Raw genomic sequence first — 13,033 nt, forward strand, 5'->3', positions numbered from 1 at the left:
TAGACTTACGACTATCCACATCCCCTGCCATATCTGCATTTGTGTAGTCAACTAACAATGGTTGTTCGTTTCCTAAGCCAAGTCTCAAACTTGAAGTACCTTGAAGATACCTCATGATCTACTTCACTACATTCCAATGATCTCTTCTCGGATTTGACAAGAATCGGCTAACTACACTAACTGCATAGGCTATATCTAGTCTTGTGCGAACCATTGCATACATCAAACTTCCTATTGTTGAGCTGTAAGGAATTCTTTCCATGTCTTCCTTTTCTTTATCCGTAGAAGGACATTCCTTTGTACTTAGTTTGAAGTGGGTAGCAACAGGAGAGTTAACCACTTTAGCGTTGTCCATATTGAACATCCGAAGCACTTTCTCAATGTACTCCTCTTGTGACAAATATAACTACTTGGCACTCCTGTCACAACTGATTCTTATGACAAGAATTTTCTTTATTGGCCCAAAATCCTTCATAGCAAATAACTTACTCAATTGCTTTTTCAACTGGTTAATTCTTGAAGCATTCATGCCAACAATTAGCATGTCATTCACATAAAGCAGTAAAAAGATAAAATCATCATTAGAGAATTTTTGAACAAATACACAGTGCTTTGAAGTCGTCTTCTTGTAGTCTTATTCCCCCGTAACAGACTTAAACTTCTTATACCATTGTCTCGATGCTTGTTTCAAGCCATATAGACTTTTCTTCAACTTGCACACATAATCCTATTTCCCTTTCACTCTGAAACCTTCTGGCTACTTCATATAAATCTCTTCCTCCAAATCACCAAGAAGGAAGACAGTTTTCACATCTATTTGCTCAACTTCCAAGTCAGACTAGCTACTAAGCCGAGTACTATATGGATCGATGACATCTTTACAATTGAAGAGAAGATCTCATCAAAGTCAATACCTTTTCTCTGACTGAACCCTTTTACAACCAATCTAATTTTGTACTGTGGCTGTGAAAAGAACTCATTTGGTTTCTTCTTGTAGATCAACTTTTTCTCTAAAGCTCTTTTTCCTTTAGGTAGCTTCACTAACACAAAAGTGTGGTTATTATGCAATGACTGCATCTCATCTTGCATAGCCTCGACCCACTGTCTTATGTTCATCTTCCATGACTTCTGCAAAACACTGAGGCTCTCCCCCGTCAGTCAATAACACATATTGTTTTGCTGAATATCGAGTGGAAGGATGTTTGTCTCTGGCAGACCTCTTGGATGGAATTTTTGGTGGAATCTCTGGCACTGTCAATTGCTCATCAGTCTTAACATCTCCTTGAACCTGTAAGGGAACATCCACATCACCTTTACCCTGGTGGTCATCCTAGACATCATTCTCAACCTGAGATGGAAAATTCTTCAAAGGAACTAGCTTAACATCGGTCAAACTATCACCCTGCTGAGACATAGATTTATTTGCCTTCTCAATATCTTGAATTGTCTGATCTTCTACAAACACGATATCTCTCCTTCTTACAATTTTCTTCTCAACTGGATCATAAAGCTTGTACCCAAACTCATCTTGACCGTAGCCAAGGAATATACACTGTCGCGTTTTCTCATCAAGTTTGGAACTTTCGTCTTTTGGAATATGTACAAATGCTTTGCACCCAAAAACACGTAGTTGATTATAGGAAACATCCTTACTTGTCCAAACTCGGTCTGACACATCAAACTGTAAAGGAACACAGGGTGTAAGATTCAACACATGAACAACAGTGCTCAATGCCTCCCCCCAAAAGGATTTTGGCAACTAGGCTTGTGAAAGCAAACATCTCACTCTCTCAACCAGTGTTTTGTTCATCCTTTTTGCTATGCCATTCAATTGAGGAATTTTTGGAGTTATCTTTTGATGTCGAATATCCTGCTGTTTGCAATACTCATCAAATGGACAAAAATACTCTCCACCGTTATCAGTCCGGATGCACCTTAGTTTTTTCTCAGTCTGTCTCTCAACTAGGGCTTGAAATTGCTTGAACTCAACCAACACTTGGTCTTTTGAATTCAAGGTATATACCCACAACTTCCTTGAATGATCATTTATGAAGGTCACAAAGTATTTGGAGCCACCAAGTGTTCTTGTCTTCATAGGGCCATACACATTTGAATGTACCAAATCTAGTATCTCTAATTTTCTCGAATGAGGGGAATTCTTGAAGGAAACTCTGCTCTGCTTCCCTGACAAACAATGAGTACACCTTTTCAAAAGTGTACTTTTAAGTCCACATAGTAAATTTTCTTCCCCAGTAGAGCTAATCCTTTCTCACTCATGTGAACTAGTCTCTTGTGCCATAACTTTGTTGTACCATTATCCTCCATCACATTAACAATGTCGTTGGAGATCTTTGCTTGCAGAACGTACAGTGCAGAGTGCTTCATGCCTCGAGCCACAACCATAGCACTCCTGGTGAGCTTCAACTGACCATTACTGAAAGTGTTGCAATACCTTCATCATCAAGTTTACCTGCAAAAATCAAATTCAAACGAATGTTAGGAATATGCTTCACATCTCTAAGAACTAAGCTCATGCCATTATTTGTCTTTAGATACACATCTCCAATTCCAATGACTTTAACCAAACCATCATTGCCCATATTTTACTGTTCCAAAGTCACCAGATCTATAGGATGTAAAGAAATCCTTTCGAGATGTAACATAAATGGAGGCACTGCTGTCAATCACCCAACTGGTCTCATGGTATGCAACATTTATCATCTCATCATCATAAACAATGAGGAAGTCTGCAGGAGTGGTGGTAGCAACTTTATCATCACCATCTTTGTCATCTCCATTCTTCGTTCCCTTCCCTTTCTCATTCTTGTTTTCCTTCTCTAATTGCCTGCAATATTTCTTGATGTGTCCCTTTTTCTTGCAGTGATGACACTCAACATTTGCAAACTTGTTGGACTTGCTTCTGCTGTTATCTGTGTTCCTCGGACCTCTGCTCTTACTTCTCCCCATTTTTTTTGTAACCAAGATCTTTGACTGTGAAGAGGATCCCTGTGTTTTTCTTCTCATCTCTTCATTTAGCAAACAACTTTTGGCCACATCCATTATGATTACACTTTCTGGAGTGGAGTTAGTCAATGAAGTTCTGAGCGTCTCCCATGAGTCTTGTAATAAACCAAGCAATCATAAACCTTGTATCTTATCATCAAACTTAATACCCATTTCAACCAACTCCTTAATAATTCTTTGGAATGTATTCAGGTGATCAAATAAAGGAGTCTCGTCTTGGTACCTCAAAGCCATAATTTGTTTAATCATAAACAACTTATTATTTCCAGTATTTCTAGCATATAGTTGTTCAAGCTTACTCCATAGAGAACGTACATTTGTCTCTCTACTAATATGGTTCAAAACATTATCATCTACCCACTTCTTGATATACCCACACACCTGTCGATGTAACAAAGTCCATTCCACATCAAACTTTTTTTTTTTCCTGGTTTTTCAGCACTAAATACCGGTAGGTAATAATCTTTCACATAAAGAAGATCCTCCATTTTTCCTTTTCATATGTGATAATTTGAACCATTGAGATTAATCATTCTACTCGTATTTGCTTCCATAACTCAAATTGCCAACCTGACAATCTGTCAACCTGGCTCTGATACCACTTTGTTGGGAGAGATATCAACAAACGATCACAGTGGAATAATTCTTCTCCCTATATGCAAGCAAATATAATGTATCTCTACTTTTATACGTGCTGAAAATAATAGGAAAAATAATCAATCACATTAAGCCAAAAGAATACAAGCAATTTTTTACATGGAAAACTTTCCCTGTGTGAGGAAGAAAAATCACGGGTTCTAGTCCAGTTGAAATCTCCACTATCAACCAAATAATGGGTATATGAAGTCTTTTCTAATCACAATTAGAGGCTACAAATATATCTTATCAAGATATCATTAATCCTGACAAATACAAAGAAAATTGGAGAGAATATACCAAAATCGTGGTTATTGTCCACGGACACAATTCTCAACTCCCGAGCTCAAAATCCGATCTTAACCGTTCAGATTGTAGTTCCTTGAGTCTTGAACCTCTTTTCCAAATTTTAGCTTGATCGGACCACGGACAAAGCGCGATTAGAATTTTGATGAAATCTAAGCAATATGAGAAAAAAACCTACGTTTTTCTCTCTCTCTTGGGAAAGTTGCGGCTAATCACTCTTCTCTTCTCTTTTTACGACTTCTTTTAAGTTATTACACTAAAGGGCTGAACTTTGGGCTTTAATAAAACTTATTTGGGCTTTCCTCCACATGGAAAGAAATAACTCAACAAGACAAGGTCTGGAAATACCTTTAATGAGTATTTTAACTGTTCTATATGAATAGCTTTGAAGGGTTTCATTTATTTCTGGCTTTAGGACAGTTTACCTTGCGGTCTGCCAATCCGCTAGCATTGAATTTGGTAGAATAGTTCCAAGTAGTTGTATTCAAAATTTCCTTTATTTCTGCTTGTCAAAATAAGATAATTTTCAAGCTCTAACTTTTTATTCCTTTATCTGTCTCTTCCCCCACTCCCTCTTGTTAAGTGAATTATCTTCCAAGCAATGATCACTGTGTTAATCTTCCATGTGTATTTTCTGAAGTCACTGATTCCATCTACATGTCTTTACATTCCCACATCACGAGATGGCAACTCTGCATGAAACCATGTATACCTAATCCGTTTGTGGCTCTAGTTCGTAATTCAACTCATCCCTAACTTTTCCCTACGCCAGTTTTGTAGCGTATGATCCCGTCTCTCTATTTCCAGAGCACCATGTGACAACTCTGTTCTAGCATTAACTAACATAAACCTACCATTTCAGTGCTCTGAAAGGTCTGTATTTCTGTCAGTATTTTCCTGTCCTTTTTCTGACAGTGATATTAGTTATTCCATCAGTTTTCTGAAATCCAATGCTCCCTACATTTCAAATTGCTCAAAACAAATGGAACCATTTCATTTCAATTGCATCCTTACAAATGAGAACATGCTTACTGGTGAGTTACAACAATAATGCGGAAGTGCATCAAGGAGAGAATTTTGTGAATGATTCAATTGCCCAAAATTTTATGGAGTTGGTGGAACAGGGCAATGTTAAGATTGGTTTAGGTTCTAGCTATACGAGACACCTTTTATAGGATAAAACTGTGTGGCTTGTGAGCTGAACCGGACAATATCTCACCGGAGTTAGATGAATTTTGGCTTCAAACTAAAACATAAAGCAAAACAAATGGACTTAAGGAGGATGAAAAATATGTCAACAGAAACCAAAATGAATTTTTCCTCATTTTATACTGCAAAACAGGATTATAGAAGGATTTTGGGACCTAATTATTTGTAACTTGTAACTCGGCTGTGTACCTGGCTCCCATGCCTGATCTGTAGATAGATTAGGATTACTTGAAGATATTTTTAATGTGAAATTTGAATTACATGAACGTAAATTCCAAATCCCTTTGCAATTTTAAAGCTAAAAATGCTGTTAGCTTAAAATCGAGAGCAGTCGGTCTTTCAGAAATTTGCCTAGAAGCTGGGGTCCACATCTGAGAAATATGAAACAGTAGAGTGTTAAATTTTAGAATACCTAATTGATAAATATACATGATCTATTCTCCCTCTTTTGCCTGTGTTTCTGACTATGATTTAATTAATCAAGTGTTGTTTGGCCCTTCCAGTCCACCACACACATTTAAATATGAAACAGTAGAGTGTTAAATTTTAGAATACCTAATTGATAAATATACATGATCTATTCTCCCTCTTTTGCCTGTGTTTCTGACTATGATTTAATTAATTAAGTGTTGTTTGGCCCTTCCAGTCCACCACACACATTTAAGTTGCATTTCCAAATTTACCTGTACCTCTAAGATCATCCCTTACACCTAAGCTCATGTCTCCAAACGAACTACTGTATAGTCCAACCTAATCAGTTTCCCTGTAAATGTGGAAACAATAGAAGCACGGAAGTATGCAACCAATCGGCCAAGAAGTGCCACAGATAAATATCTTTTACTTATTTACTTTATGCAGCTGTGCACAAAGCCGGAAACAGAATTAACGCATGCATTTCATCAACACTCTGCAGGACACCGCCCCTTTACAAGAAAAAGGGGTAAAAGAAGGAAAGAAAAAATAGAATCTAAAGCACACTCCCTAGCTCTTGAAGGTCAGATCATGGGCTTACCATCAGCAATTGGATACCCGTCAATTGTGTTAGCCCACGGGCCCCTCTTGGACTCCCCAACAATGGGCCTAACACTCTCCCATATTACACTATTGCACTTAGGCCCGCTCCCCATCCCAAGCTGCCAAACCCTGTCACCCTTCTTCACCCTCTCCTTCGCCTCCATGTAAGCCAGTTCATACCACATTGAAGAAGAAGACTGGTTCCCGAACCTGTGCAGTGTCATCAAAGCAGGCTCCATGTCCTTCTCAGTGAGTTTCAACCCTTTTGCTATCTCCCTTATCACTGGCTTCCCTGAAGCCGGCAGGCAAAAATGCTGTATCACGGATTTGAAATTTGGCACGTAAATCTCCACAGATTTATCAATATATTTTTTCCAAATCACCGAAACTCCATGCCGGTACTTCTCTGAGAAAGGCAGGATTAATGAACCCAGAACAGTGATGTTTGACCGGAGAGTTTCTCCAGCCACCTGCAATAAGTCCCGGTTAAGGTGAACCCCAGTTAAACCATTTGAGTCCTCTTCACGAATTGCTGAATGGTAGCCTTTGTCGTCAAATGCTCTCTGGGTTCTAAGTGTCCTGAAGAGCTTATATTTTGAGGATTTTCGGGCTTCTTTTTTGTTTGTAAGCAAGACTGCAGCGCTGCCCATTCGGAAGAGGCAATTAATGAGCAGCTTTGCTCTCTCTTTTCCAGAATACCAACCCGTGGACAAAATCTCTGTGCTTAGCACAATGGCATAGGAGTTCTTGTGAAGTTTCAAGAGGTTTTGGGCCAAATCAATGCCAAGGGTTCCTGCACTGCAGCCCATTCCAGAGATGTTAAAGCTCTTAATATCTGCTCTCATGCAGTACCTGTTGATGATAATGGATGAGAGAGAAGGAGCAGGGCTGAAGCTACTGCAGTTTACAATGAGAATATCGATATCATGAGGAGAGACTTTAGTTTTGGACAGAAGATCATCCATGAGAGGGAAAAGCATCATGTAGACTTCTTTCATTGATTCTTGGTGGTTGGTTCTTGGGGGAATGTAGTGCAGAGGTGGAGGGAGATAGGTCTGTTCACCTTGGCCCGAAGAGTGGAGGATTTTTGTCATGAAGGATATGCTTTCACTGTCAAAGCAGTCGATCATGGAGACATGTTCAAGGAAGGAGGAAAAAGGGACCCTGCAGAAGCTTGGTGGGCTGAGACATGAGAAATTCACAAGGTAGACCGAAGGAGAGTTTGAGATGAAGTGTTTGTGGATGAAGAAAAGGAAACAAGAGAGTGAGAGGATATGGAAGATGGGTTTCCACTCTTGCAGTATGAGGAAGGCTTCAATGGAAAACAAAAGTATGAGAAAGGAAAGTCTCAGAAACTGGAAGAGGGTCAAGTGCAGATGCTTTGATAAGAGAGGATCATGACTGAGCTTAGAAAGAGGTTCCATGATGAGAGAGAGAGAGAGAGAGAGAGAGAGAAGGGGGAGGGTGTGGTAAAGGGGCTGAGGATGGCGTTCCTGAGGTCTCTGGAGGTTTTAATGCGTGCATGGGCAGCTCAACAGCATTGTTGAGGAAACAGCGTCTTCTTTCTCTTGAAATAGTAGAGGTTGTCTTAAATGAGAGGATTCTACAGGAATGCATGCCTATTAGGTACAAAAAGCTGTGCAGTTTGTAGTTGGCAGCTTTAATTTGCTGTGCTGTAAAGCACTAAATTGAGCACTTATGTAGTTCTCAACAGACAGAAGTTGTAGAACTAGGAATTGAATTAGCAAAGCACTTATCTACTATGCTTTGAACCACCCCCTAAATAAGTGGTCTTTAGTCTCTCGGTCATTTGGGTTTCCAACACGGATGTTAGCTTTTGAGCATTGTATATGGAACTGATTGGTGGAGATCACGTATGATAGCATGCATAAGAAACTTAATGCATGGATGAATTAATAGTGAACTTTATGTGCAGTTGGATTGAACTGGGATCGATTTCCTTGCAAATCTACGTTACTTTCCATAAAGAAAGCAGTTATGGTTGCTTATGCCATTGAAATAGATGCCCTGCTCACTGCTCAGCATAAAACCCTTTGAATCAGAATAGCAGGGTTGAAATTTGCTCAAGATTAACCAGGTGAAAAGAGTTGATTGACTGTTTTAGTGCTTGTAGTTCTAATCATCTAATGCTACATTGCTTAGCAGGAATGAAAGCGGGTGGAAAAGCTTTTCTATCTAGCTCCTTTAGAAGGTTGAAAATTAGTTGGGGGAAAGCTAACAGATGTATATGGGCATTTCCACTTCTTCCAAAGTCAATTAGTCCAAAAGTGAGGAAACATGAATGGAAGGGGATCTGTCAAATATTAAGGCTTTGCTTGGATTAAGGATTTTCTTTGAGGAAAGGAAAAAAAAAAAAAAAGGAAGGAAAATAAGAGAAATTCTTTTTTGATTATATATGTTTTTTAATCAAAATATTATTAAAAATAAAAATTTGTTCTAATATGATTCAAAAGTTAAGGAAAAAGTCAAATTTAATGATGTGTAAAATCTAGTTTTTATTCATTAATTTATTATGCATTTTATTTTCTTTTTGTCTATTTTGATAGGCAAATATAAAAAATGAATTTCCCCGAATCTTTTTTTCTTTTCTTAATGTTTTCTAAGTTCAGTTTTGAAACTGTCCTAACTAATAATCGATTTCCTTCCATTTTCCTATTAAGCCAAAAAATGAGATGAAATAAAGGAAACTTTCTTCGTGATCATTTTCTTTGCTTCAATTCCTTTCTCTCTTTCCTTTTCTGCTGCCGAGTGCTGAGTACTATTTAAATGAAAGTCTAAGCAGTAAATCAACTCTAGCAGTCAGTTTCCTTTTCTCCTGCTGGCCGCTAGAGCTGAAGACTAAATTTATGCATCGGATTGGCACAAATGAGATGACAGCCTAAATTTGGGCAGAGTGGAGGATTTTGGCCATGAAGAATATGCTTTCACTGTTGAAGCAATCAATTGTGGAGGAGGGAGGAGAAAGGTGCTGCAGACATTTGGTTGGTCGAGGCAAATTGAACTCCACGAGTTAGACTTTGAGAAGAGAAGAGGAGAAGATAAGGAAACAAGAGAGAGGTTTATTTAGGGTAAAATCTGTAAATGAATACGAAGGATAAAATCTTAAATAAATAGGAAAAAAAAATTATTTTTGTTCTTGAGAGATTATGAAATGAGTTTGATCTTCAAAGATGGATCTGAATTTGCAAAATGTTAAAGAATTCTATTAAAAATTTGAAAACCAATTAGGGGATTCGGAGTTGATCCCATCAAAATTAAGTATTGACAAATGAGTATAAATGGTTGTTAAACCTAATCTAATATTTTATTTTATCAAAAATCATTCTGTACTACCCTTTGCATGGCTCCATGCTTTTGTAGAAGAATTGAACCTTGATATTTATAACACCTAAACAACCATATGCCCGAGAAAATTTCTCATTCTCACATGAACTGTCTATTCCACATGCAAGTCAAAAAGACCCAAGGGGGCAAGTCAAAGTGACCCAAGGGGGGATTATAGACAGGAATTCTATTCGTCACAAGAATTTTGCACAAGAAATTTTTTAAGAGTTCATTGAGTGTGAAAAGTTTCTTAACTAATTTTTTGAAATGCAACATTACTTGTCATAAAATCTTCTTGATTATTTTCTTGTGATGAACAATTTAAGGAGAACTGAGTAATTGCTCATTGCCATAACCTACTAGCATCTATTAACAGCAGTCTCTTAAATGCTTCCTGATCAAAGGAAACTTGTTTCATTTCACAAAAGCATTGAAGGTGAAAATTTCAAGAATTTGAACTTTTGTCTGACTACGAAACATGGACCAAATTCACGCGGACACTGCAGAAATAAATTCTCTTGAATGGGTTGTGGAGAACAGTTGTATTTCCTGGTAAACTCCCCAGTCCCCATCTTATCCCTTTTTCCCAAGAGTACAAAGCGCTTTCCGTTTGGTCACCTTGGTTGAGTTTAAACTTTGAAGTTTGGTTGAAATTTATTGGCAGAATAAATATTCTAGGCTTTAATGCAGAGTCCTAGTTGTCAGCTTTTCCACCTCCATTTGCTGGAACATTTATGAATTAGCTTTGAGATTTTTGTAGATAGTTTATGAGATAGTTCTTCATGTGAGAAATACTTCCTCCTATAAATATTTCTCATTGAAAAAAAAAAAAAAGCTCTTCGCATAAGCACACTCCAAGCCTATTCTCTTCTTAGGGGACATCTTGACTGTTTTGAGTGAACTTTTATGCTGGAGGCCTTGACTTCTATTTTTTAGAGTGGTAGAAAGGGGTATAAGATAGAGAAATGAGCTACTTTTCATTGTGTTGCCAAAACGGGCCTCTAATTTTTTTTTTAAAAAATTGCAAAGCTGGGGACATAAATGTAGCTAAATTGGTAAGGTCACAATAATGCTGTGTGACAGTCTACATCTTGCATTGAGTCTAAGGGGCTGATTAGATTCAAATTAACAGAGACTCGTAAGTTGGACAGTGCAGTCGTTTGATTATGATATATTGATATTGAAGGTTTAAGTTTTAATTTTGCATGAAAGAAATTTTTTGTGACAAATTTTGGGTTCATTATAATCATGAACCAGTCAATAGGGAATTTTCATCATGTTCAAAAAAAAAAAAAAAAAATGAAAGAGAAAGAAAGAAAGGCATTCATGCTCAGAAAGAACCCTGCAAAACTATACCTTATGGCATTGAAGAATTGGGCCATGCATTTGAGGGAGATTGGAATGGTAGTAGTATCTGCCATTAATGGGAAAATTGTTCCTGATCCCCTCGACTGAGATGGCAAAAAGCTTGTGAGCACATATAGCTAACTTCCACAATTGGGTTGTGAAAACGTTTAATGTCCCTCTCTCAAGAAGTATTTTGACTAGACACATGGTGGTAAGACTCGTGAGGGCGTGTGATCCATCTACTGATCTACGTATCCCGTTTGATTCCAAAACACAGGCTTTGGGACGCCAATTGCTACCCATTGTGTTATGCTATTATGTGTGCCTTCAACTGTTGCAAGCTGTTGCAGCATTACACCAAACCACAGTAGTTGGGCTGGCTACCCTTAAAATGAGATAAGGTCAAATGGCATTCCCTTTTAATGTCCCAAGGGGACCACATTGTAGATATATTTTTACCCAAGCTGGGGATTCAATAACCAACAACATATACATTCCAACATGCACATGCCTTACTAGGTCAACAGTCTTACCAATTTATTATTTTTTTGGGCATTTTGGTAGGTTGATTAATTTTGGTCGTCATAGATGATTACTTATGCAACATTTAGCTCAAGACCATGTGATTTTGGATCATTTTTTCGTTATTTTTGTTGTTGTTATTTTCATTTATTTTTAACTTGGAAAGAAATGGTGGGTTTGAGATTCAAATCTTGAGAGCCTGACTGCTCCATGCCATCAATTTGTTAACCATAGATGATGTTGAGATGTTAAATCAGAACAAGCAGCCTTAATGACCTAGGGCTCCTTGTACATACACTGAAAATGTGGCTGTATCACACTATTATCTCCCATAGTAAATTAGATATCTGTTGCTGCTCTGCAAAAATAATGCTAGAAAACTCATGTCGGCTAAGGCTGTGAGCGTTTTATTTATTTATTTATTATTTATTTCTTTGTTGATGTTTCCTTTGTTTTCTAGTATAAAAAAGGAGAGGGAATAAAAACATTGGCCAAAAAATTATTTCGATTTGGCAAATGCTAGATATTTTGTCAAAAACTTTTAAGGCTATCTAATAATGTGACCTTGCTTTTTACAGATTGTTTGTTTGTGACATTGAATTCATTCTTTCTTTTACTTGCGGTGGTGCCAAGTGGGTTAATTAATTTATATTTGAGCGATGATTGGTGTGAAAATTAAGTTTGTTTACTTGTGGGAGAATCTCAACCATGGTTTTAAATCGCGGTTGTGGGTAGCGTAACGTAACGGTAACGGGAAGCGGGAGTAGCGGATGTTACATAACGGGAAGCGGGTGTAACGGTCGTGAATTTTTTTGAAGCACTCACAACCTTGTGCATATTAGCGTACTTGCATGTTTTAAACTTTTAGCCCTTCTTAGAAAGAGTTTTAGTGTATTTTGGATCCTTTAGTTCGAGTAACTAAGTTATTTGGTAAGGGCAACAAGTTTACATTTGTTTTAAACCACCATTGATAGAAAAATTAGGTGCGTGCATGTATTTATACATCTCATTGTTCTTATCTGTGATAAATTCTTATGTGCGCTAAATTAATTAATAGAACAAAATACATTATACACTTTATTAATCTATTAGACACATAAGACATACAAATAATACAAATATAAAATAGTTAGAAAAGAAAAATGGTTGAAGTTGAAAAATATAGAACATAAATATCACATTACAATATCAAAATAAAATACTTTCCTAACTAGTATTTTCAAATTGTTAATTAATACATCTATTGTGATTATTTAAAGAAATAGTAAATTTTGTATCATTGTCATCCTCATTATAATCCTTCCCCCCTCTCGCCACATGGTATATTGACAATGATTTATGAAAAAAAGGGAAAAAGTAAAAAATAAAGTAAATTTTTTTATGTAACAGTCTTATAGCGGTTACGTAACGGCCGTAGTAGCCTTTACGTAACGGTCACGGTCCGTAACGGCAGCTACGGCTGTGATTTTTCTTCTCACTAATTTCGCGGTGTGTAACGGTATCGGTAACCCAAAAAACCGTTACGTAACGGCGTTACGTAACGGTCGCGACCTTTATTTAAAACCATGATCTCAACAGCTTGATTTTTTCCCCCCAGCTGTATATGGCTGATGTTTTAGATCCTTGATGT

At 37.4% G+C, this 13,033-nt stretch overlaps 1 protein-coding gene across 1 annotated transcript; it reads right to left on the reverse strand.

Moving 5' to 3' along the window:
* Positions 1-5,993: 5,993 nt before the first annotated feature.
* Positions 5,994-7,865, reverse strand: LOC131146877 (3-ketoacyl-CoA synthase 6-like). The gene has a single exon (XM_058096711.1). The coding sequence runs from the start codon at positions 7,611-7,613 to the stop codon at positions 6,171-6,173; it is 1,443 nt and encodes a 480-aa protein (XP_057952694.1). The 5' UTR covers positions 7,614-7,865; the 3' UTR covers positions 5,994-6,170.
* Between the last annotated feature and the right edge of the window lie 5,168 nt (positions 7,866-13,033).

The sequence above is a fragment of the Malania oleifera genome, chromosome 13 (genome assembly GCF_029873635.1).
Source record: "Malania oleifera isolate guangnan ecotype guangnan chromosome 13, ASM2987363v1, whole genome shotgun sequence".
Lineage (NCBI taxonomy): Eukaryota > Viridiplantae > Streptophyta > Magnoliopsida > Santalales > Ximeniaceae > Malania > Malania oleifera.

Coding starts and splice junctions, on each gene's coding strand:
- LOC131146877 (XM_058096711.1), bottom strand. CDS start 7,613: ATGGAACCTCTTTCTAAGCTCAGTCATGATCCTCTCTTATCAAAGCAT.